The 25,811-nt window shown below is 37.9% G+C and overlaps 4 protein-coding genes across 5 annotated transcripts; 2 read left to right on the forward strand and 2 right to left on the reverse strand.

Moving 5' to 3' along the window:
* Window positions 1-3,685: 3,685 nt before the first annotated feature.
* Window positions 3,686-9,033, forward strand: LOC132149506 (protein crumbs homolog 3-like). Of its 2 annotated transcripts, none has more exons than XM_059558816.1 (4): window positions 3,686-4,062; window positions 4,620-4,827; window positions 6,791-6,834; window positions 7,534-9,033. In XM_059558816.1, the coding sequence occupies exons 2-4, from the start codon at window positions 4,719-4,721 to the stop codon at window positions 7,741-7,743; spliced, it is 363 nt and encodes a 120-aa protein (XP_059414799.1). In that variant the 5' UTR covers window positions 3,686-4,062; window positions 4,620-4,718; the 3' UTR covers window positions 7,744-9,033. The 2 variants fall into 2 exon arrangements, with proteins under 2 accessions (XP_059414799.1, XP_059414800.1); XM_059558817.1 differs by having other exon boundaries at window positions 6,794-6,834.
* Window positions 9,034-10,767: 1,734 nt separating this feature from the next.
* On the reverse strand, window positions 10,768-15,964 carry tubb4bl (tubulin, beta 4B class IVb-like). The gene is made up of 4 exons (XM_059558819.1): window positions 15,715-15,964; window positions 14,632-14,740; window positions 12,755-12,865; window positions 10,768-12,168 (listed from the first exon to the last, which is right to left on the reverse strand). The coding sequence occupies exons 1-4, from the start codon at window positions 15,769-15,771 to the stop codon at window positions 11,111-11,113; spliced, it is 1,335 nt and encodes a 444-aa protein (XP_059414802.1). The 5' UTR covers window positions 15,772-15,964; the 3' UTR covers window positions 10,768-11,110.
* A 1,570-nt stretch (window positions 15,965-17,534) lies between these two features.
* LOC132149507 (nuclear factor 7, brain) lies at window positions 17,535-23,626 on the forward strand. Its single transcript, XM_059558818.1, has 6 exons — window positions 17,535-18,093; window positions 21,118-21,213; window positions 21,312-21,542; window positions 21,623-21,645; window positions 21,997-22,115; window positions 22,712-23,626. Exons 1-6 carry the CDS (start codon window positions 17,695-17,697, stop codon window positions 23,239-23,241), a joined length of 1,398 nt encoding a protein of 465 aa, XP_059414801.1. The 5' UTR covers window positions 17,535-17,694; the 3' UTR covers window positions 23,242-23,626.
* Window positions 23,627-24,698: 1,072 nt separating this feature from the next.
* On the reverse strand, window positions 24,699-25,811 carry LOC132148663 (G-protein coupled receptor 183-like). The gene has a single exon (XM_059557363.1). The coding sequence runs from the start codon at window positions 25,809-25,811 to the stop codon at window positions 24,861-24,863; it is 951 nt and encodes a 316-aa protein (XP_059413346.1). The 3' UTR covers window positions 24,699-24,860.

Genomic DNA, 25,811 nt, shown 5'->3' on the forward strand with positions numbered 1-25,811 from the left:
GTCATCTGTACCAGCGCACTCAACGCACCTACTCACCAGTCTGTGCTGCCATCCAGATTCCTGCGTCACTCTCCGACCCTCCATCAGCACGTCATTTACAATAAACACTGTTTACTTGCTTTTGCCTCCTGTCTCCCTTACCTAGCGTCACAAGAACTATTTGCACTGTATTTATCATTGGGACAATATTCATACAATACTACAACCTAGAAATAATTTGCAGGTCTCAGCAGCACGAATTATGTGCCCAGCTACATCTGATTCAAATATTATGCTTATTAACAGTGAGCGGTGGTTTCAGACATTACAGTGATTCACTCGCACTGACTCTTATTCTGCCTGAAAGAATGAAAAGACAGTTGAAGGTGGAACGATTCGACCAATCAGATGAAAGCAGCGTATCAGCTCCGCCCACAAGTGCGAATGAAATATTAAAGCCATAAACTGAAATGATCAAAACGTACACGGACCAACTGTGTTGTCCATGTTCTCTCACTTGAATCCTCTTCTTGAGATTTGAGTCTCAGACCTTCTGCAAGCCCCGCCTTGTTCACGCAGTGATTGACATGGCGCGAGGGGGCGGACATGTGATCGGCTCGGAATGCATTTTCAATGTGCACATTGAATTTTGCTACATTCATTGCGGGACACTGAATGAAAATGCAATTGTAAGTGTCTTGACTGTGAGTGTTAATGCATTTAAGAAAAATAGCATGTAAATGATAATTTTGCCACATTTTTTGCTTGAACATGTTATACATATCTAATCATTTCGGTAATACATTTTAATTTTAATTTTGCAACTTATAAAGCGTTAAAATTAATTTTCATTTTACATATTAAAACTGGTGTATGAAATGGCAAATTAAAATTATGTAATTTCATTTTCATTTTGCACCAAACGTTGCACAAATGGAAAATGTAAATGTAAAAACAGAAATGCATTGCCATTTTACATATTGCATTGTCATTTTGCACATTACATTCCAAATTGAATATCGCTACCCATATGCTTCCATATATATATATATATATATATATATATATATATATATATATATATATATATATATATATATATATATATATATATATGCTTCCTGTTGACTACACCACATGGGCAAATACAAAAACTGTTATTTTGATGAAATGTATACATTTAAGATAAAGATACAATAATTTGAAATGTAATCACTAATTAAGGCCATTGGTGAATCTTTACTATGATTAGTCTGTAAAGATAAATAAATGTGAACATAGTTACAGGGATCTGAGGAGCATTTGGAGGTACTTTAACAAACCAAATCCATAAAATCAGTTCATATTGGCCATGCAGAACATGACAGAAAGCAACATATGATAACCATGGAATGTATGTGGTGTAGATCTGCAGATTTGTTAAACTATTAAAACTGCCAAACATCTCATTCATCACTGCAAAACAATGCCAAAATGACAAGCTCATAACAAATACTGTGGTGCAACCAGGCAGTCAGCACAGTTTAATTATAAAAGATGATTTATAGCCTACTTAATATGGTAAAACAATGAGCATTAAACAAGTTTTCACACGTATACAGTAAGCTACAGGTAATCTGACATTTCACATAAACATCATCTTTTTAGGTTTAATTAAAAAATCATTACAGTCATTTAATCAACAAGGTTTAACTAAATCATGGCCACGAATTAATGGGATAGTTCACCCAAAAATTAACATTTGATGTTTATCTATCCAAGATGTAGGTTACTTTGTTTCTTCAGTAGAACACAATTTATGATTTTTTAACTTCAGCCATTGCAGTTTCTCAGCCGTACAATGCTTGGCAATGGTAGCATAATCTATGAGAGTAAAATAAAACATGCACAGACAAATCCAAATTAAACCCTGCGGCTCGTGATGATACATTGATGTGTAAAGACACAGAACGATCAGTCTATGCAAGAAACTGATGTCCGAACTGTTAGAGCTCTTGTGAACGCGCTTCACAGCAGCAGACGAAGGAGGCGTCTTCTTGCTGAATTATTAAAAACCAAAGGTGAAAACTGTTTACTTGATAAATAAAAGTAACAAAGCCTACTGGCTAGAAAAAGAAAACAAGTTGCTGAATCTTTCACACACACATATTAACCTGCTAGTTTTTTTTTCTTTTTTTTTATTTATTGTGAATTAAATTTTAATTGAGAAAGATTCCAGAAGGATCAGTGACCATCTGTGTCTGTGTATATCAAGTAGGCTAACGAAATGTCTTTTATTAGAGAGGTTGTAAAATATTAAGTCAAATTGAGATGAAGATGAAACAGCTGACAGTTAAAGAAGAATAACTGAATATTACTATGCAAAAATTTGTTTAAATTTATGTTTTTTCACCACATTTTACATGTTGTTAGCGATCACGATATTTCAGAAGCTCCAAGTGTTTATAGCCTAGGCCTACTTGTGAAACACTTTCTGCATCTTATGTAAGCAAATACAATTTATTAGCGCCTATTGTTATTATAACTGCTGCTGTTGTTGTACATTTTAATTATATCGTCTCTTCATCAGTTTGCACTGGCTGCCGATAGCCACTTACATTAAATTCAATGTTCAATGTAAAAGTACCTAAACTCGATAGTTCAGACCTATGCGGCCTCCAGAAGTTTACATTCTGCAAATGAATGACGCCTCGTGGTACCATCCCAAACAAAGGGTCACAAATCATTCTCACAGACCTTTACCTGGACTGTTCCAACCTCGTGGGTTCGAGCAGTCTTTGGCCATCTTCATTTCATCTTTTTCGTCAGCACTTGACTAATTAATGCTAACATTCTTATTCTATTTGTCTCTTTTTCTGAAAAAAACAAACAAACAAAAACAAAACAACTGATATGTGTACTGTGCTAGACTAACTGAGACTTTTTACATCACTTGAACACTGTTGCCCTCCTATGGCTCTGAATTGCTTCTATTTGCTCTTCTCATTTGTAAGTCAACTTGGATAAAAGCATCTGCTAAATTATGAAATATAAACGTATATTATATTATATTATATTATATTATATTATATTATATTATATTATATTATATTATATTATATTATATTATATTATATTATATTATATTATATTATATTATATTATATTATATTAATTGTTGTTGTCGTAGCCTACTTTTTACTGTCTCAATAGTCAAGTTTGTTCTACATTTTTAATTATATTGTCTATATATTATATTATATTATATTATATTATATTTTTTTCATTGTTGTTGTCTTACTTTTTACTGCCTCAATGGGAAAGTTTAATGCTAATTTGTGTGGATCGTCAAAGAAGCAACAGTAGCGAAGTGGTTAATAATTTTCCTATAAGGACAGGAGGAAAGGGATTAACGGAACTGTGGAATGTCAAGAATTTTTTCTTGTAAGATTAAAAGTTGATTCGCTACCACTGGATGTCGCGACACTAAAATAACATTTCAAACCGATGGTATTGATAAGAAAGAGAAGTATAGTATAGTGCTATTTAAATCTCTTGAAACTTTAATTACAGCTAAAAATAGCTACAATTTAAAACCTCAAATCAGTCAGATGCAAACCATTTGATATCCGCGAAATATTTAAATTAGCAAGAGCATAAAGATTAAATCAGCGATGACGTGAGTCAGTGAAGTCACTGATCGAGAGCGCGCATCTCTTCTTGAGCAGGTGCATGTCTGCGCACAATAGCGCGACTGTCTCGCGCCACAGGTAGTAGCTGGACTCAGGTGTTGTAACACGACACTAAACCATGTGATCAGCGATGAGAATTTAGGAAGAAGAAGAAAAAAACAGCTCGAGCATTCACTCAACACACTAGTAAATAGGCTACCAACCGCACAAGACCACCATTGATAGCAGAGCAGGATCTCGAAGGACAATGTACTATTATTATGATGAGCAGGACGCCGGAGTATTGCGCTAGTTTCGGTTTAAATACTTCATTTCACCGGTAAGGTGAGGCGGAACTGAGCTGCGGTCAGATCTATTGGACATACAGTCTATTCGTCGGAAAACATCGTGGGTTATGAAGGTGGAAACACAGGTATGAGTTTGTTTCTGTTTATGTGTCTACTATGGACGAATGTTTCCTTAGCAACACAAATAAGAAGGAATGTGCTTGTCGTGGACTGGATAAAGGCTAGTTGAGAAATGAAAAATAAATACCAGTAGGCTGCCTTTTTTCTATTAGGATGGCCAGGGTCAGCTGTTAGGTGTTAAACACATCCAGTACATCTTTAAGAAATATTTAAAATGATTGACACATGGTGATCTTTTGAAAGTTGAAGTTTACACATAAACATTAAGGCATAATGGAATGAATCAGTGCATTTGTGTGTGTGTGTGTGTGTGTGTGTGTGTGTATATATATATATATATATATATATATATATATATATATATATTATTATTATTATTTTTTTTTTTTATATATATAAATGTAATTTAGGAGATCATAAAAAAAGATTAGAAAGCTAAATAATCTGGTTCCCTATTAATCACTTTTACTTTAGCTGATTTTGTTTGTTGCACACAATATGAACAATCACATTTGCAAAACAACTTCACATCCTAACAGACGTTTCTACTCTTCTTTTGCAGCTTGCTAGAGACAGATAGGACTATTTTTATTCTTTGATCTGGGACATGATTTATTGATCACCTCTGCTCCACCCTACGAGGAGCGTCAGGCCCTTCTGGATGAGGGTAGAGGTGCAGACTGACTCCATCAATCCAGAGATGATACGGCAGGTTGGGCTTTTGGCAGGGAGTTTTCTGCTGCTGCTTCTCAGGAATGTTTCGGCCCAGGGTGAGTCCCTCGCTCCACTTCTGCAGTCATGTCCAAAACTGAACTTTGAGAGTATCCTATTTATCACTGTTTAGACTCACTGCATTTCAACAGCTCAGTGGAGTTGCATCAGATTAATCTGAACACAAGAGCCTAACACTCCTCTAACTTGTACTAAATGAGTACAGGATTGTTTCTTGAGCAGACAAGCTCAAGCATGTCGGTTTCCCGCAGAAGTGTCATAAAAACCCTGAATATCACAAGAACGATGTAAGAAATAATATTGTCCTTACAGAAAACAAACCAAGTTTTAGGGTCATTAAGATTTTTTTGTATTGTGACTTTTGTGATATATTGTGACTTTATTTTTAAGACAAGTAGGTACGTTTCAGCCACAAATTCTTAAACTGCAAAACAAATTTTTTTTATTCTAACCTAACGATACTCTATACTAATGTGAAATATTATGTATAACACTTTAGTTTGGGGACCGGTTCTTAATTATTACTAGTCGCTTATTAGCATGAAAATTACTAGCATATTTGCTATTTATTAGTACTTATAAAGCATGTTCTGCATGACCATATTGAAGATCCCTTACTACCCAATACCTAAACGTATCAACTACCTTACTAACTATTAATAAACCCCAAATTAGGAGTTTGTTGAGGCAAATGTGGTATTTAATACTGAGAGTGTGACCATACTTAAACACATTATTGTGGTGTTAGTTGTACAACTTTGATGCTGACTTAAAGACAATGAGAATTTGAGGCTTGGCCATAAAGAGGTGTAATTTTCTTTATAAAAAAATAAAATTTATTTGTATTTTCATTCTCATTTTTGGATTAGAACATGTTTTGTGAGATTCATAAGTGGGGCTGTAAATGGTCACGCAAACAAAAATACGATGCTACACATGCTTCATGACTCAAGTTTCTTTCATTCTTTAAAGTTATCTTTGCACTTTTGCCCTTGAGGGATTATTTACTCCTGTGAATGATTAACATTTTTGCTTTTTTATATATATCCTCCCACTCTCTTTCCCTTTTTTCTCTCTCGATCTCTCTCTTCTATATGTTTTATCTTCAATATGCAAGTGTAACATTTATTTTCAGTCAAGTTAGCAGTTTGTACCATTACTTCTTCTCTGACCTTAAAACGCACATTATGGCTTGTCAAAGTGTACAAAGTTGCCAAAGTTTTAGATTATTTGAGGTTTAAGGGATTTGTTGTTCCTTAGAGAATTGAGGCTAAGTATGGGGCACCAGTTGATACTTTGCTTCATTATTATTAAACAAGGTGACCATGATAATAATTTATAAATTTATAAATGAATATACAATGGATATGATATCAACCAGTCATACAGCACCACATGATTAAAGGCAATGTAATTACTTAACAAGTGCAGGTTTTTTTTTTTTTACTATGTATTTTTTACATCTCATTTGTGTAGGCATTAATGATTAAGATTTAACCTTCTCACTCTCTCAATTTGATAAATTTCTTTTATATTCAATATCCAGATCAAAAAAAAAAAAGAAAAGAAAAATAAGCTCTGAACACGTAGTGAATGTTGGGTGCTGGGTTTCATAATATTGCGGTAATTCATTAACTGTGAGATTTCACCATCACGCTGCGGATGTATCACACTTTACACCAATCGACATGGAGAAAACTTAAAGTTCCTCTTTTATTAACATTTAGTTCTCATTCTCATATCTTTGTTTCTCTTTCTCAGAAATAAAGCCTACATAGTGAGCTTTGTGACATAGGTGTGCAGCATAGTGATGTGATTTGAAATGAAACCGGCACATAAATATTAAAGAACCAAAAAATGCTACTTTGAGCTGCAATGCTGTCATTAAAAAAACATGCAAGATTTGTGAGCTATAGGATGAATACCGAAGTCATATTAAGAGTCTGCATCAAAAATCTGTACAATTGATTGCAATCTCATTGTAATGTTTTCTATTTGCAGTAGAACCGACCACAATGTCCAGTAACTCTACAACTCCCAGCGCAGTAAGTAGAAATTCTCCTGAGGTGTAGTCTTGTGTCCTTATGTTAGCCTGAAGTGCATCATCTGTCTAGAAATTAAAAATCGTTTATTTAGTTTATTCAGTTTCACATGATCCTTTAAAAATCATTCTAATATGCAGATTTCTCTGCTCAAGAAAATAATTATTATTAATATCAATGCTGAAAAAAGTAGCTGATTATTATTTTGTGAAAGCACTTTTAAACAATTTTATGCATGCTTGGTAAATTAAAAGATTACTTTCTTAAAAGAAAACCCCAGAAAAAAATAACTTTTATGTTTATGGCTAATTCATAATGCAAAAAAAAAAAAAATACTGAACATATTATTACTTCTCACTTTTTATTGCCCTTGCTACATGTTATTACTATACTAATAACAGTAAATTATGCATAATTACATGCATCTAACCTTAAACCAGTCCCAACCCAGCAAGCGTTAATTAATATTATTCAGCATTCAAGCATGTAATTACGCTGTATCAAGGAGATCTTAAAATACATTTTACCCCTGGATCTTTTTTTGCTTCCTCAATTTAAACTCTGTTACATTTCTGAATGGCCTTGGAATGAAAACATATTACAATATTTGATTTCTTTATGCAATCAAGTCAGTGTTTAATGCAATTTAGCATACTGTTCTACTGCTTCAGCTGATTAACATTCCTACTTTTCTTTGACCAGGGCCCTAATATTGTGGCCATTGTGGTACCAACCGTGGTCCTGGGAATGCTGGCTATTTTAACAGCGGTTCTGTTGTTTCTGTTCTGCGTGGTAAAGAAGAAAAGACAGACGGAAGGGACGTACCGACCCAGTGCAGAGGAGCAGTCAGGAGTGCGTAGTGTAGAGACGCCTGACGCTCTGAAACTACCCAAGGAGGAGAGACTGATTTAACACACTGGTTTATGACTAAAATACAGCACATGATAAAAGTGACTCAATTCCAAAATGGTTAAACGGATAAACATTTACTAAGGAACGTTTCTAAAGGCAAAAACTTAGCCCTATGTTTTGGCTAAAGTCTGACTACTTGGAAGAAACTTGAAGGAACAGATTGTCTCTCCAAAAGGCAACATACTGATCTGCACGTGTATCTCTCTAGCATTTTATGCCATTTTAGCCTGGTAGCTTTTCTCTGAATAATTCATTTTGTGTTGTGTTAACTGTTTTAACTGTTGCTTTACACATAAAAATGCTGATGTTTGTATGTAGTGTAGAGAGAAATTTAAAGGTATAGCATGTAATTTCTGCACCCCTAGTGGCACAAAACAGAATTGCAGTTTGTTTGTTTCACATTCAGAATGGGCCAGGCTTAAACGGGTTGGTTCAACCAAACATGAAAATTATGCCATCGTCTACTCAAGCTCAAGTTGTTCAAGTTGTTCTTCTGTTGACTAGAATGATATTTTAAAAATGTTGCTAACTGAACAAGTTGACAGTAGCTACATAGTATAGAAAAAAAAAAACATACTATGGAAGTTAATGGCTACCGTCAACTTTTTGATGACAAAATTTTCATTTCTGGCTGAATTATTACTTTAAATGGCATCAGCTTGACCAATGGTGTGATTCTGGGGGCGGGACTGTTTGACTGAACAGTGGACGCTAGTCATTATTATTGCATTTCTGTTTGTTGGCATTGCATTATGCACACTACACCTTTAAAAATGTATTCAGATCAATTTGCTCACAATATAGATGTTAGATGTTCATGCTCTCATATATGTTTGTTGAAAACACTTTTCAAAGGATTGAGAAATGACATTTGTCTTGATTTACCTCAGTAATGTTCTCAATCTAAATAATTTAATCTAGTATTAATTTTCCAGAAATTTGATCAGTGCAACAGTGAATTCTGCTTGGAATCATTCTTGATTCTTTTATCATAGCATGAATGTTTACATTCAAATATTTCATGCATTTTTTTTTACTGGAGTACCTTTTCAAATTTCAGCTTTTTAGAATCTGTTAAATCATGCCGTTTAAATTTAAGATTAAAAGGCACAAAGGTCATGCTATATTGTGAATATGATAAATATAAATGTTAATGGGTTTTGTTATGCCCAGCAGTCACTATATTTACAGAGCAGCACGGCCAAGTGCCTTTGCTTTTATAAAACTGTTATTCTATATTAAAAAGTTCAAGACACGGGACAAATTATCATTAAAACATTATTTTATTAAGCTAATTCATTAAGTGTTATTCTTCCGCTGAAGATGCAGTCTCTAATATAAGAGAATGCTACTACGCAGTAAAAATAATTTGCTGTGCCGTGAACAGGTGTGGATTCTATATTGTGGAATTTAGCAAGACTGTGCTGTGCTGGTTGTCTTCTGTCTTCCATTTGTATACAGCGTGAAGGTAATGTCATACAAATGTATAAATGAACTGCTCATTTTCAAAATCTTCCTAGTGTACTGACATTTGTTATGACATCAGCTGTACAGAGCTACAACTAAAATGGCAGTTCAAAGACAAAATTGTAAAGACGGTTGCACACTTGTTCCTTTGACTCATAAGGTCTATTTACCCATTGGGCATTATTTCTTTATACACAATAGTGGGTGCAGCTATTTTGTAGTGTGTCATCTGCTTAGAATTATTTGAGCTGTACAAAACATTCTGCTATTGCTCTATGTTACGAATTTGTTATCATATTATTTTATTATCTTAATTCTAGTGCAATCTGATGTACTGTTCACTGTTATGGCTAGGCTAGGCTTCTTTGAAATGTTATGACATTACATAAATATCCCATGAGTGCTGACACTTTAATAACATCTGGGTGTGCATGGAGGGATATTTCTTAATAAGCATAGTATAGTAATCAGGCTGTGTCTCACAGATTTTCTTGCCAAAAACATTGCATGAGTTTATTGTGAGAACTAGAGCTAAGAAAAGCATGTTCAGCACGTTGTTTTCAGCAACACTGCTCTCTAGTGGTCTAGTGTCTCTTTCAGGCAGTTGTTTTAAAATAAATAATTAAGTCATCCTGTGTCCACCTGGTTGAGAACCACTAATTCTAAAGGGTTAGTCCACCCAAAAATGAAAATTAGCCCATAAATTACTCACACAAATCCAGTCGGAGTTATATTAAAAATGGTCTTTGCTCTTTCAAGCTGTTTAATGGCACTCAGTGGGTCCAAAAGAAGTTAAATAAAATGCATCCATCCTTAATAAAAAGTGTCTCACAAGGCTCTGGGGGGTGAACAAAGTCCTCTTGTAGCAAATTGATGCATTTTTGTAAGAAAAATAACCATATTTAAAATGTAATAATCACTTTAAAGTAGCTGGCGTTCACTGTTGTAAACAGAAGCAGTTCCATGCAGGTGACGTATGAGGTCGGCTTTGCGCATGCGCCTCTCAGAAGTGAAGAACGCGGAAGCACATGGGAGAGATCAAAACAAAATAACGGTCACTAATTAGAAGTACAAAACAAGAATTTGTAAAGAAAAATGTCAGAGGATTTTGATATAAGCCAAGAGTAAAAGTAAGGAAACGTTGCTTCCTTTGCTCCTGTTAACAAAGGTTGGTTTTCACGAGACTCACCAGCGCATGTGCAACGCTGACCTCATACGACATCCTCCTGGAGCTGCTTCAAATGTACAACTGTCGGCGCAAGCTACATTAAAGTGATTATTACGTTTTGAAGATGGATATTTTTCATACAAAAATGCATCGATTCACTACAGGAGCACTTTTTACATAACTTCTTTTGGACTGTTGCACTGCAACACCCGCTGAGTGGCATTAAACAACTCTGACTGGATTCATCTGAAAGAAGAAAGTCATATTATACACGTAGGATGATTTGAGGGTGAGTAATTTATGGGCTAACTTTCCATTTGGGTGAACTAACCCTTTAATTAAAACATTCATGTAACCCTCTGTGACATTAAAATACAACAACAAAGCGATTCAGATGTAGGAGTAGCCTTTATTCAGAATGACACTGACAACAGTTACATCGTTCTTGAATCCGAAGACTTAACAGTTAAAATCACTTGCGTTTCACTTGAATGTGAAGGGGGATTTGATGGCGTGCATTCACAACATTCAGAAACACAAAACCAAACCAAACCAAACCAAACCAAAAGTTCACAATTCATCAAAATGTCACTGATGGGGGTGATGACTGTCATTGTTGGGTACTGAATGGGAAAACCCATGAATTGTTATGGAGAGCACTGGTTTGTGGTGAGAAGGATGAAATGTGGGGGATGGAGTGGAAGGAATAATATTTCGGCAGATGGTTGTGATTTAGGCAACCTCCTCCTCGCCCTCCTCTTCGAACTCGCCCTCTTCGGCGGTGGCATCCTGGTACTGCTGGTACTCGGACACCAGGTCGTTCATGTTGCTCTCGGCCTCGGTGAACTCCATCTCGTCCATGCCCTCGCCGGTGTACCAGTGAAGGAAAGCCTTGCGCCTGAACATAGCGGTGAACTGCTCGGAAATACGCTTGAAGAGCTCCTGGATGGCCGTGCTGTTGCCGATGAAGGTGGCTGCCATTTTGAGCCCGCGGGGTGGGATGTCGCATACGGCGGTCTTGACGTTGTTGGGGATCCACTCAACGAAGTAGCTGCTGTTCTTGTTCTGGACGTTCAGCATCTGCTCGTCCACCTCCTTCATGGACATGCGTCCGCGGAAGACAGCGGCCACGGTCAGGTAGCGGCCGTGACGGGGGTCGCAGGCGGCCATCATGTTCTTGGCGTCAAACATCTGCTGAGTGAGCTCAGGAACGGAGAGAGCGCGGTACTGCTGGCTGCCTCGGCTGGTGAGGGGAGCGAACCCGGGCATGAAGAAGTGCAGACGTGGGAAGGGCACCATGTTGACGGCCAGTTTGCGGAGGTCGGCATTGAGCTGTCCGGGGAAGCGGAGGCAGGTGGTGACTCCGCTCATGGTGGCCGAGACGAGATGGTTAAGGTCGCCGTAGGTTGGTGTGGTGAGCTTGAGGGTGCGGAAGCATATGTCGTAGAGAGCTTCATTGTCGATGCAGTAGGTCTCGTCGGTGTTCTCAACCAGCTGGTGAACGGACAGCGTGGCATTGTAGGGCTCCACCACGGTGTCGGACACCTTGGGTGAAGGCACCACGCTGAAGGTGTTCATGATGCGGTCGGGATACTCTTCACGGATCTTGCTGATGAGGAGGGTGCCCATGCCTGAGCCAGTGCCTCCACCGAGAGAGTGGGTGAGCTGAAAGCCTTGCAGACAGTCGCAGCTTTCTGCTTCCTTACGAACAACATCCAGTACTGAGTCCACCAGCTCTGCTCCTTCTGTGTAGTGACCTTTGGCCCAGTTGTTTCCAGCACCACTCTGACCTGCAATCATTAAAATTTAGCATTGAAAGTCCATTTCAAGAAAAGGCCATATTTTCAACACCTTCTGGCCAGCTGTTTCTGGCACCCAAGACCAAGCTCTATCTACTTGAATTGGCAGCTCCAGAAATCTCAAAAACTGGCCAAACTTACATTTGCATAACATAATTCAAACAAGCAATAAAAGCTGGCACATACTGTCCCCATAAATGGTGTTTCTTGTGCTGAAATAGGATTAAAAAAGGTTTTTTAGGTTGATAAAGCCAAGGTGCAGCCAGAGCTTCTAACAGCTGGTGATGACTTTCGCAGTTAGTGATTGGCTCTTTTATTTAGAAGGTGGGACTTATTGTGCCATACTGTGTGTTAAACTTTCTCCCATTCATAAGAGTGCACCATCAGTCTTCTGTAAGCAGTTTGCAGGCATCCACCATGTCAAATTTAAACTCCTTGCATCCAACAGAAGAGACCATTTAATTGCTGTCAGTGTGGATTCATACCTACTAAGCATGTAAAATGATAATGTAGCAGCACATGATAGAAATATCAAAGATAATGGAAAAATAAAACATTTGATGAATGATTAGCTTACCAAAAACAAAGTTGTCAGGTCTAAATATCTGTCCAAAGGGTCCAGAACGAACTGAATCCATTGTGCCAGGCTCCAGATCCACCAAGATGGCACGGGGAACATACTTCCCACCTTAACAAAGAGACCGATAGAGTGGGTCATACAATTTGTTTCAATGTGCATGCAAATTTCTGTACACATGAGGTGAGGTTTAAAAGTCTGAGACCACAATATTGGCTTACATTTTGCATAACTAAAAACAATACAAATCAGTATTTTATACAAATCAGCATACAATTTTTGAATGAATGGTCTTTGTGTCCTCCTTTCACTGTAATGATAGCAACACTCAAGCTCTATGAAGTGTGTGTCAAACCTAATGATCATGTTATCCAACATGATTTGAGAATGATTTAAAGAGTATCAGCTTGGGTTTTAGCATTTGAGCAAGTGAAAAGGAGTTCACAATGTGGTTTGCTTAACTTTCATTAGTGACTATAAAATAATAATTATAATAATATAATTATAAATGTAATTATAATTACAAATATCTGTTGTCATTAAAATTTTAATCTGAAAATGTATTGTCGCCGGTTCTGTTCATGATTTTTATGGACAGAATTTCTAGGCGCAGCCAGGGGCCGGAGGGGGTCAGGTTTGGTGACAACACGATTTCGTCTCTGCTCTTTGCGGATGATGTTGTCGTGTTGGCCTCATCAGGCCAGGACCTTCAGCATGCACTGGGACGGTTTGCAGCCGAGTGTGAAGCGGCTGGGATGAGAATCAGCACCTCCAAATCCGAGGCCATGGTCCTCAGTCGGAAAAGGGTGGCTTGCCCACTTCAGGTTGGCGGAGAGTTCCTGCCTCAAGTGGAGGAGTTTAAGTATCTTGGGGTCTTGTTCACGAGTGAGGGAAGGATGGAACGGGAGATTGACAGACGGATCGGTGCAGCTTCTGCAGTAATGCGGTCGATGTACCGGTCTGTCGTGGTGAAGAAAGAGCTGAGCCGCAAGGCGAAGCTCTCGATTTACCGGTCAATCTACGTTCCTACTCTCACCTATGGTCATGAGCTTTGGGTCATGCCTGAAAGGACAAGATCCCGGATACAGGCGGCCGAAATGTGCTTTCTCCGCAGGGTGGCTGGGCGATCCCTTAGAGATAGGGTGAGAAGCTCAGTCACCCGGGAGGAGCTCAGAGTAGAGCCGCTGCTCCTCCACATCGAGAGGGGTCAGCTGAGGTGGCTCGGGCATCTGTTCCGGATGCCTCCTGGACGCCTTCCCGGGAAGGTGTTCCGGGCACATCCCACTGGGAGGAGACCCCGGGGGAGACCTAGGACACGCTGGAGAGACTATGTCTCCCGGCTGGCCTGGGAACGCCTCGGTGTCCCCCCAGAAGAGCTGGAGGAAGTGTCTAGGGAGAGCGAAGTCTGGGGTTTTCTGCTTAGACTGCTGCCCCCGCGACCCGGCCCCGGATAAGCGGTAGAAGATGGATGGATGGATGGAACGTAATTTCCACTTTTACAGTGTTATTTTAGTATTATACTATTATATCGTTTTTATTCATATTTTGAATGAGCTATTATTTTTATTCAGCTGTTCTTTTAATTTCAGTAATGGTAATTTTATTGTGTGCTTTTGTCATTATAGTTAAACTTATTTCAATTAGTTGCCAAGGCAGAATTTCTCGTTTTTATTTGATTTATTGATTTTTCTTAATTATTTTATTTTATTTATTCATATTATTATTTATTTATTTGTTAGGGATAAAAACACTGCTTTTACATCCCAGTATTTCAGTGTCACCTTTGGATCCGAATAAATATTTATGCTGTCATCGAATATGCATAAATATTCTGTCAATTCTTGCTTCTGCAACCTTTATGATATTTAAAAAACTACCTGTGGCCTCATTGTAGTAAACGCTGATCCTGTCTAGCTGAAGGTCGCTGTCTCCATGATATGTTCCGGTTGGATCAATGCCGTGCTCATCACTGATAACCTCCCAGAACTGAGAGAGAGAGCAGGAGGAGGAGGAGGAGGATGAGGAAGAGGATGAGAAAGAGGAGGAGGAGGAGAGACAACAGGGCCAAGGCCAGAGAAAGGGAGGGGGAGGGACAGATGGAGACAGAAAAACGAAGAAAGAATAATATTTAACTCGTTAGTAATAAAAAAGAAATAAGGAATTAAATGTTCATCAAATATGCAGATTTAAAATTTCATGTAAGATAAAAAAATTCTAAAGAATAAACGATGTTGAGCAAATAATGAAAAGCAACGAAAATAATTAAATTATGTCGATTATTCACAATGAATATTTTCATATAGCCTACTTGTTTTTAAGAACGTTTCTCTAACTTGTATTTGTAATCTTGTGCATTTTACGGATTCCATGTTATGTTATTTTCTTTCAGCGATTAACGAAATATTGTCTAGACTCTGATGCATAAATGTACTGTATACATATGTAATGCGTTTTTATATATTTGCTAAATATTAAATAGCAATGTAGAATTTTTTATCCCGTGTATGCTAATTAGACGTAAATTAGGTCATTCTCGTAGACAGGAGGAACCAATTCCCACAATTCAGTCTCATTAGCCTACGACCAAAAATGAATGACCCTGAATGTAGCTATACATAAAGTCAAACTGTAATAAATGTGCCATAACTGCATGATTAACACAATTAGAAAAGGGAGTGGGGGGAAACAAAGGAACGTTTAATTCATTCATTCTCCATCGTACAATGAATGAGACGTTTCCTCTGCGCACAACGCACCGTCTGTCTTCAGCTCCAAATCGGACAAATACGCGTTTAAATCGTGCATGCAGATGACAGAAGCTGCAGAATTAATCGAATCGAACAGCAGTGCGTTTCTAGAAGATTCTTTGAAGTGTGGATTAGTCGCCTTGGAGGGCATCGCGTGCAGATTTAAATCTGAGCCATCCGTTTTCAAAAAGCAACATAATTGGTGTATTTTACCTTGGCTCCGATCTGGTTGCCGCACTGGCCAGCTTGCAGGTGCACAATCTCGCGCATGATGCTGCAGGAAGGACGCTGGCGGGGATGCAGGAATGTTCGCTCGAGCTGCTTCTTCTGCTCGTCTCTGTCGCTCGGAGATTAACGCCCGCCTCTGAACTCCGTTACTGGGCTGAACTTGTGGTGCAAGATGACGTAATCGCCATGGTAACCAACAAGACTGGAGGAGAGGAGGAGGACCTTGAGCTCGTGGAGACAGTGGATAGGATGCTGTCTGTGATTTGGACGGAGATGATAGGCGACCACTGACTGTAAAGACATGTCTGAAAACTATTGCAAAGGAAATGGAAAATGGCTTCTCATTACAATAATGAACTACTATGAAACCACCATGCTATTGTTTTATTTGTTATGTTTTGTAGGCTACACTGGACTGGAGCAGGACCATAACTGCAATAGAGACAGATTGGTGCTTCACCAGTGCGGCTGACACTAAATTATTGGTAACACTTTAAAATAAGGTTCATTAGTTGACATTAGTTATAGTTTACATGAATTAAAATGAACAACAGTTTTACAGCATTTATTAATCTTAGTTCATTTTAATTTCAACATCTGCTAATGCATTATTAAAATCAAAAGTTGTACTTGTTAACATTAGTTAATGCACTGTGAATTAACATGAACTAACAATGAATGACTTTATTTTCATTAACACCAACAAAGATTAATAAATAATGTAATAAATGCATTTATTACATGTTACATATATTACAAATGAATCCTCCTTCTTCCCGATGACTAGGAGAAGGAGGCGGGAACCGGCGGACAATCAAACAAAGACTTTAATTACAAAATAAACACAAAACAGCACACCAGCCCCTCACGGACGACTGGTGCGCATAAAATAAAAAGCAAAACACAACTAAAAGCCCAGGCCTGGTCCTCTCTCGTCCTTCACTGTCGTCGCTCCAGTTTTATATCCTTCCATCTCCTCTGTGGGACTCGAGACCGGCAGTGGGCCGCAGGTGCCACTGATTTGCCCAATCACTGCTGGCCTCACTCGTGTTCCCACGTCCCTCGGCCCCGCCCCACTCGCCACAACAATATTTATAAAATATTAAATAAACAAATGGTATACCTATAAAATCAGATCAACGTCATGTATGCCAATGCACAACATATCTTAAACATATAGCTAGAAAAATTTGAAAAATGTGACTATGCCTATATAATACACTGTAATAATGCTGTAGGATTTACTTTGAAAATATTTTCACTCAGAAATTGCTAGTAAATTTTGCAAATAATCCTAAAAAAACAAAAACAAGAAAACAAACATTGAATTAAATCTGAAATTTTGAAGTTGAAACAGTATTACACTGTAAAATGTGCTCCTATAATTTACAATCAATCAATAGGGTGTCATTTTTTTGCCACGGTGCCTTTTTCGTGACATTTAAGCCCAGACTCAAGGCATTTTATTAAGCGGTCATTACAATACTTTGTACTGCATTAGATAAATTCTTGTTATAATTTCATTCAGTAAAAATTAAACAGTACAACACCAAAATGACCATGCTTTGTGAAAATTACACAATTACAATGTAAACAATTAGATTGATTGCTATGCGTTTCAGTATTTATATTTGCATGTGCATATTTCACAATGCATAAGAACATTTATACACATTATCTATTAACAATGTATTTAATGTGATGTATGGGAAGAAACCACACCTACTATTCAAATCAGACTGCGGGAACATGCTGAAAGATGTGGCTCAACTACCGTCGGCTTTCGACATCATTAAAAACTCTTGACTTCTAGATTTACTAGTTCAGTGTGCTTAGACCCCTCCTTCTCTACTGATGCATGTCAAGACAGACTGAGCTCCATGAAACCAGCGGAGTGGGAACACCTGTAAACTCAACAACAGACTACAATCCCTCCTGTTAAAACCCCAGTACCTGCTAGAGGACATGTCTGCAAACCTTCCCGAAGAGGACCTCTCCTGTCCCGTGTGCTGCGAGATCTTCCAGGATCCGGTGCTTTTGCCGTGCAGCCACAGTTTCTGCAGGAGCTGTCTGGAGCACTTCTGGGAGAGCGCTGTCTTTCGTAGCTGCCCCGTCTGCAGAAGAAGGGCCTCCAAGAAAAGCCCCCCTTCAAACCGGGCCCTCAAAAACCTGTGTGAAGCGTTCCTGCTGGGCAGAGGCCAGGGCAGTGCATCTGGAACGAACATCCTGTGCTGGAGACATGGGGAAAAGCTCAAACTCTTCTGTTTGGTGGATCAGGAGCCCATCTGCGTGGTGTGCCAAGCCTCAAAAATGCACAAAGGTCACGACTGCTCTCCCACGGAAGAGGCGGCTCTGGACTGTAAGGTAGAGTTTGACAGTGCCACATTGTTTCGACAAACTGTGTTACATTGTGTCGTGCTCAATGCTGCTGTTACTGATTTACAGCGGCAGAATACAAGAATGCTGTTTATCAAGTTCACTTTGAAATTATCTCAGTGTGTTCGGCCAAAAAGACCATGGCAGACTTTCAAACAACACCTTCAGCATTCCCCTCCTTCAAGCTCCCATTGTGGCCTATGCCTCTATTATATTCTGGGAAAATGTGATCAACTCTTTCCAAAATGTGACATAAATCTTTCAGAGTATCTTTGCACAGTTGGATCAGGGTAATGGTAAAGGTTAAGGCTTCATAGTTCTTCTGCAGTGGTTGTTCTTAGCTGTAGGTCTGTTCTGAATAAAACAATGCTCAATGCAAATTGTTTTTTTGCATTGCATTGCATTTTGCATTTGCATGAAGGGGGAAGTCGTGGCCTAATGGTTAGAGAGTCGGACTCCCAATTGAAAGGTTGTGAGTTCGAGACCCGGGCTGGCAGGAATTGTGGGTGGGGGGAGTGCATGTACAGTTCTCTCTCCACCTTCAATACCATGACTTAGGTGCCCTTGAGCAAGGCATCGAACCCCCAACTGCTCCCCGGGCGCCGCAGCATAAATGGCTGCCCACTGCTCCGGGTGTGTGTTCACTGCTCTGTGTGTGTGCACTTCGGATGGGTTAAATGCAGAGCACAAATTCTGAGTATGGGTCACCATACTTGGCTGAATGTCACTTCACTTTAAATACAAAGCTTATCACGCATAGTTTGGATAGCATTATATAGAAACATATTACCATTTTAAAGGGAAGACAAACCACTGGCCAGATATTTTGTTTTTAACATAAAAAGATGTGCAACCAATCAAATTTAGGTGAAAATTAATGCTGAGGACTACATGGACAATTTGTGGTAAATGCCCTCAACCCATAAAAACCATGCTATTAATTAAGTTTTTAAGTTCAAGTGTTATTTTATTATCACTGAGATACTATTATAGTTTATATATATAATTTTTGGATAAGTTTATTTTTTAAAGTTTATTATTATTTGTCATTTAAATTTAAGCTATTTTTTTTTAATTACTTTTTTCAACTTAATTTTTATTCTTAGCTTTTGGAACAAAGTTAAACATATAATTGTTCATACAGTCTTTGTGGGTCAACATAGCTCACTAAACATGAACAATAAACAAACTTATTTTAATCATATACAAAAGACATCCACTTAGAGAAAATTTGTATTTTATTAAAATTTGTATTATTATCTCTCTCTCTCTCTCTCTCTCTCTCTCTCTCTCTCTCTCTCTCTCTCTTTCTATATATATATATATATATATATATATATATATATATATATATATATATATATATATATATAAACCATGATTACTAAAACCACACACACACACACACACACACACACACACACACACACACACACACACACACACACACACACACACACACACACACACACACACACACACGTTTAATTAGCTATATAAATAGGGACATTACATAGACTTCTATATTTTTTATATACAGATAGTTATACACTTTTTAAACTAAACCAACCCCTACCACTAACACTTACAGAAAACTTTCTAAATTTTTTCCATTTAAAAAAACTATGTTTACTTTATTTTTATACATTTTTGTACAAACAAGCTTATCCCTGAATGGAGGTTTTTGGCGATTTTGTCAGGTTTTGCTCACTTTTGGGTACATATTTGTCACCAAAATATGGTTAAGTAGGCACACACACACACACACACACACACACACACACACACACACACACACACACATATATAGGTATAGAAAATAATCACCTTTAATTACATTTTGTTGCTTTACAGCTTGAAATGAAGACAGACCTCCTTTTGCTTTAACTACATTAGTCTGTTGGGATATCTCTCTAGAAGTTCTGCAGAACTGCTCAAGTTCAGTTCCATTTGATGGTGATCGTTTGTGGACGGCAGTTTTCAAATCATTCTGCAGATATTCAGTGGGGTTTAAGTCTGGGCTCTGACAGGCCATGCAGGACACTGTGTGGTCAACACTGTGTGATTTGGGTCATTGTCATGTTGGTATTTAACCTTCTTCCCACTGACAACTTTCTGGCAGACGGCAGCAGATTTTCCTCAACATTTTTCCTTCTATCCTGACAAGTACTCCAGTCTCTGCTGAAGAGAAACAGTCCATAACAGGATATTACCATCTCCATGCTTTACTGGAGGAAGTTTTCTGGATGCTGAGCTAATGGATTTCTGCCAGACGTACCATTTGGTGTTGAGGCCAAATAATTTAGTCTCATCTGACTCAGAATCTTCAAGGTGTGTTCTTGCAAAGCTCATTTGTGACTGCATGTGGCCTTTCTTGAGGATTGGCTTTTTTCTTACAAACCTCCCATACGAGCCACATTTGTGGAGAATTTGTGATATTGTTGTCACATGCAGACAACGACCACTCTCTGTCATGGATTCTGAAATGCTCCAGGAAAGCTCTTCTCATGCTGAGCTGAACAAAATGACCACAGCTGAAATCAAATGTCTTTGTGTGCCACTGAGAAGGTGATAGCTACACCTGATTGAGTTCATTTGTAGTAGGGGGGGTGATCCTTTATCCAACTCAGTGATTCCGTTTTTTTTTGTTTGTTTTTTTTGACATGTTGGTGTTATATCTTTCACTTGGATGTTACAGCTGAATAAAACAAAAACTGTGCCCGTCTTCATTTCAGGCTGCCTTTTCAGTCAAAATGTATTTTATTTCAAGGTTTTTTTTTTTTTTTTTTTTTTTACGTTTTTAGTTTTAGTATTAGTTAACTATAATAACCCTGGTTTCTCTTTTATTTTTCATTTAATTTAATTGAGTGATGTATGATAGACACTTCTGATGCTGACGCCAATTGATACCCAAAGCAAAATCTCCCTCTTGAAGATTTTTATTTTATTTTTTTTACATACATTAATAATATATCCTTGGTTTTTCTTTTAAAAACATTATTTCATTTGCAGGATAAAATGTATGCTGCCATGAAGGTACTGCAAAGTAAGCTGGAGGTATTCGATAAAGCAAGACAATCTTCAGCTGTAACTTTGGAGCACATTAAGGTTAATATTATATTTAATCAGATATGTTGCTTTTCTTAAAAGCTCAGTCAATAGATTTCAATCAATGTCAATTATTATTATTATTTTTTTTATCTTAGAATCAGGCCAATCGGGTTGAGAGACAAATGAAGGATGAGTTTCTCAAGCTCCATCAGTTTCTTTATGAGGAGGAAGAGCAGAGGTTATCAGCACTGAAAGAAGAGGAAGAGCACAGGGTTGCTGCTGTGAAAAACAGAGATGATGACGACGCACGGAGGATTTCGTCTCTTACAGACATAATCAGGACAATGGAGCAAACCATAAATGCTGAAGATTTAACATTGCTGCAGGTGAGAATATCAACATTTGTTGGAATAGCATGTTCTCATTCATTCACTGAGACGTGTTGACTTGTGTTAATCTTTTACAGAACTTCAAAGCTATCATAGACAGGTAAGTATCTATTACTTTTTTCGCATTACTTTTTGTTTTGCTGTTGAAAAAATGGTTTTCAGTGTAAGTGTCACACATTATATCAATTTGGGATGATAATTGCAACAAGTTGAGCTTTTATTATGTTTTTTTTTGTCCTATGCATAAACAGTAAAAAAAATTCTTTGGGGCATGTTTATGTCAGCTACTATAATCAGTGTATTAAAATGAATTCCTGAACTAAAAGATGAACTTCACAATTTATTACCTATAAGATTTTATGGGATAACACATCCAATTAAGCCTAGATTAGAATATTAATAAATACATAAAATGTTACAATAAATTAAAATAAAATAAAAATGTTTGCAGAATGTGCAGTACATGGCAGGATCCAGAAGGCATGTCTGGATCTTTGTTGGATGAATCTAAGCATCTTGGGAATGTAAAGTATAAGGTCTGGGAGAAGATGAAGGCAGTTGCACCGTACAGTAAGTATGTCTAAATTTGAACCTTAATATCTCGGAGGGTTAATGTAGGGTTAATTTATTTTGCTGCATAGTTCTATGTATTTAATGCTGATAGTACTGAAAACTGTATACTGGGTTTTTTTCATAATAACAGCTATTATTAAAACTGTAATAAAATTTCTAAAAAAAGAGAGAGAGAGATCAATGGTTTGAATGATGACCAAACAATATTGAAATAACAAACTTAGAAAATATAATTGAATTCCAAACTAGTTAACTGTAAATGACCAAAAAAAAAAAAGCTAGTTTTAATACAGCTAAATCCTTGTTTTGATAATGTCAACACTTGAAAGATAACTTCCATTTTTAAAGTTACTGTTTTTTGTATGTGACTTTATACTGTTCCCACATACTAAAAAAAAAAGTTAACAAAAAGGTACAAAAGCTGGGGCAGTACCCTTCTAAACGGTATTAATATGTACACTTTAGGTACTAATATGCAGACTTTAGGAGTAAATAAAGATGTACACTTTGAAAGGATACGCTTTTGTAGCTGTTTTTGTGGTTTGTGACAGCTATTTTACAGTATGTTTTCAATGTCTGTCTTCATTTGTCAGGTCCAGTAATTCTGGACCCAAACACAGCCCACCCTTGCTTGACGCTGTCAGATAACCAGACCAGTCTCCGCTATAGCACCCCAAACCAAGGCCTCCCGAGTAACCCTGAGCGCTTCCACATCAGTGCAGAGGTGCTGGGCTGCACTGCCTTTAGCTCCGCAAGCCACAGCTGGGAGATCCAGGTTGGGGACAATGAGGACTGGATCCTGGGCTTGGCCAGTGACAGTGTGAAGCGAGATCAGGAAGTTCCTGCCAGACCAGAGAATGGCTTCTGGACCATCTGCCTACGGGATGGGCAATACAGGGCTATGTCATCACCCCCAACTGCTCTAAAAGTGGAGGAGAAACTGCAAAGGGTCTCGGTTCAGCTGAACTGGGACAGGGGGGAGGTGATTTTTTCAAACCCATTGCGTCAAGAAATGATATACACATTTAAACACGTCTTTACAGAAAAGTTACTGCCGTACTTCTACACGCAAAGTAAGCATCCTTTGCAGATCCTCTCCAAGCCTGTGTTGGTGTCTACGTGAAAGTATCATCTAATATCTAATATAATACAGAGAACCTCTTAATAGTACACAACACATGTATTAAATAAATGCAGATTTAAACAGGTTCAACTCAATCAGTATTGTGCAAAGTAGCCCGAGGCCTAATGTGCCTGTGCAAGCTTATCCTCACTGCTAATAAAAAAAAATATTCATACAACTGTAGTTTCCAAATCTGTTTCAATGGTATTTGTCATTAAAGTATACATGCATGCAGCGTGAAATGCCACAACAACTTCGTTATTTTTTTCATGTGAATAAACCAACTCGTCACATCCCCGCTAGAAATTTTACAATTTTACACACAAAAAAAAATTCATATCCCTATCAAACTACTATCATCATTACAATATGCTTTCAAAAATGAAATCAAAATAACAAAAATGTAACAACTTGTGTATAATATATTTTCCATGCTTTATATACTGTAATACCCATTCTGAAGTTATTCTGAAATATATTTGTATGGGTTCCTGAAGGATAACCTTCTGGTGAAAAGGATAGCTGATGTTGTAAAAACTGCAGCTGTAGAAGGTGTGTTCACACATATTTTACAAAGACAGAACAGGAGAGTCTGGTTTGCAAAAGAGAGTTTTGTTTAGACACTACATGTTCTCTTTATTTTTGAGCCTGAGGTTTTTTAAACCTGTGAAGATGAATCATTTTCTCCAGCAAGTGCACCTCCTAAGAGTATACAATCAAGAACACTTTCTGATGTTTATCTTTATAATTGCTACTCTAATAATGTCCAACAATGCCTCTTTGATATTTGCTATAGCTGATATCCTTTTAACCAAAAAGACTTGTTCATAGATCGATTAATGACCCTTTTTCTTGGTTACACCATTACCGTGGTAGGTTGTGGCCATGAAGTGTCCATTTGACTATTATTAAAAAAGCTATTAAATACCAACAAAGAGCTATTTGTTAAAATATTTGCAGTTATTAATGTTATCCAGTTCTTAACTCACCTGTAACCTGGGCCAACTGTAAACTGTACTTGACCCTAGTGATAACTCTTGACTCAATTCAAAGCTGAGACACAGAAAAGATAAGTGATAAGTGATAAGACTTGTAGTAAATCAGAACCAACATTGCCTTATGGGATCATATTTTAACATCAACAAATGTTAGGATAAATACAAACAGCTCAAACTTGCTCTGTTAACACATGGTGGCGCCACAAGCCTTCAAATAAACCTTTGCATGTCTATTTGGTTTTATTCAGTCACGTTTATTTAGATTGTTTCAAAACAGCTGTACAGTTATAGACAAGAATATAGTGATTCTATGATGCAAACAATATTCAGTTCTGCTGTAATATGGTTATATATTAATGCTTAGAAAGTTATAAACTGCGTATAATTGAATATAGCATGGTTTGAGAAAACCAATTCAGTGTTACAGTTCATCAGACATAACTGAAAGAGAATCTTAAACCTCCAGTACAATATATTTCTACAAATATCCAAGTTCATGTTATAATTGATTCAATGATTATACATGAGTATAGGTAGCAGACTGGTGAACTAGTGAAATTCAGTTACTACTACAGAAGTATGTTAAATCATTTTAACAGAATATTTCAGACGCTGTTGATGTCATTCATTTGAGGGCTTGTCTTTTTTCTTGCAGCTTACCTTCTCTGCACAAGATTCTGGTAAGAATGGTACTTTCTCTAAGCGGGATAAGTAAGTTAAAGGCTGGATAGTGCTGCTGATGTTTACGAAGGCAAAACATACTGGCTGCACATAGCAAGTGAAGACCTTATGGGGATAGTGGTCTTCAAAGGGGAACAGAGCCACTGGAGGGAGATAGTTGCTTATGATTATGATCAAAATAGACAGCACCATCTTAAAGGCCTTTCTTTTCATAGGATTCATCTCATCTTTACCAGAACCTCGTGAGCGTTTCAGGGCCCAGAGGACGGCCACATTACACACCACCATCCAGGTGAACGCAAACAAGACCTCACCAGTGAAAACCTTCTCAAAGTTTGGTACCCCACCAACAGTTTTGGCCGAAGCATAAGCAAAAGTGAGCAGAAGAACCACGATGGTCAGGCTGATCCTGTATTTGATGGCCTTCAACTGTCCGAATGCGATGGGAAAGAGTACGGCTATAAAGCGATCCAGACAGACGCAGGAGAGGAAGAGCGGCCCACTGGTGTCCTTCACACCGTATGAGAACTTCAAAGCCATCCAAGCCATAGTGCTCCTCCAGTGGAAGAGATTGAGGGATGATATGATTGTCATGAATCCAAAGTAGGCGTCCATGAAAGCCAGGCAGCCCAGGAAGATATCAGAAGTTAATGGCTCATTTCGGATCTTTATTAGGTTTGCGAGGACCAGGATGTTGGCAGGTATTCCAACGATCACGTTGAAGCATTGTATAGCTAGGTCAAAAATGATACCACTCACCATTTGTTCGCACCCTTCAAACACACTGTCGGTGTGTGTCGTGTTGACTGAATCGATTGTCAGGTTAGAGGAGAGCAGGCTGCTTCTAAGGATGTAGCTGAAACTTGTGTCGTAGCGTAGCTGACTCTCCAT

This window comes from Carassius carassius, chromosome 9 (assembly GCF_963082965.1).
Source record: "Carassius carassius chromosome 9, fCarCar2.1, whole genome shotgun sequence".
Lineage (NCBI taxonomy): Eukaryota > Metazoa > Chordata > Actinopteri > Cypriniformes > Cyprinidae > Carassius > Carassius carassius.

Bases quoted from the DNA above. Each gene is read 5' to 3' on its own strand.
- LOC132149507 (XM_059558818.1), top strand. From the start codon at position 17,695: ATGTCTGCAAACCTTCCCGAAGAGGACCTCTCCTGTCCCGTGTGCTGC. The intron at 18,094-21,117 runs GTAGAGTTTGAC...TTTCATTTGCAG, and splicing joins AGGCGGCTCTGGACTGTAAG to GATAAAATGTATGCTGCCAT. The intron at 21,543-21,622 runs GTGAGAATATCA...AATCTTTTACAG, and splicing joins AAGATTTAACATTGCTGCAG to AACTTCAAAGCTATCATAGA.
- LOC132149506 (XM_059558816.1), top strand. From the start codon at position 4,719: ATGAGGGTAGAGGTGCAGACTGACTCCATCAATCCAGAGATGATACGG. The intron at 4,828-6,790 runs GTGAGTCCCTCG...TTCTATTTGCAG, and splicing joins CAGGAATGTTTCGGCCCAGG to TAGAACCGACCACAATGTCC. The intron at 6,835-7,533 runs GTAAGTAGAAAT...TTCTTTGACCAG, and splicing joins ACTCTACAACTCCCAGCGCA to GGCCCTAATATTGTGGCCAT.
- tubb4bl (XM_059558819.1), bottom strand. From the start codon at position 15,771: ATGCGCGAGATTGTGCACCTGCAAGCTGGCCAGTGCGGCAACCAGATC. The intron at 14,741-15,714 runs GTAAAATACACC...TCTCTCTCTCAG, and splicing joins GCAACCAGATCGGAGCCAAG to TTCTGGGAGGTTATCAGTGA. The intron at 12,169-12,754 runs GTAAGCTAATCA...TAATGATTGCAG, and splicing joins ACCTGACAACTTTGTTTTTG to GTCAGAGTGGTGCTGGAAAC.
- LOC132148663 (XM_059557363.1), bottom strand. From the start codon at position 25,811: ATGGAGAGTCAGCTACGCTACGACACAAGTTTCAGCTACATCCTTAGA.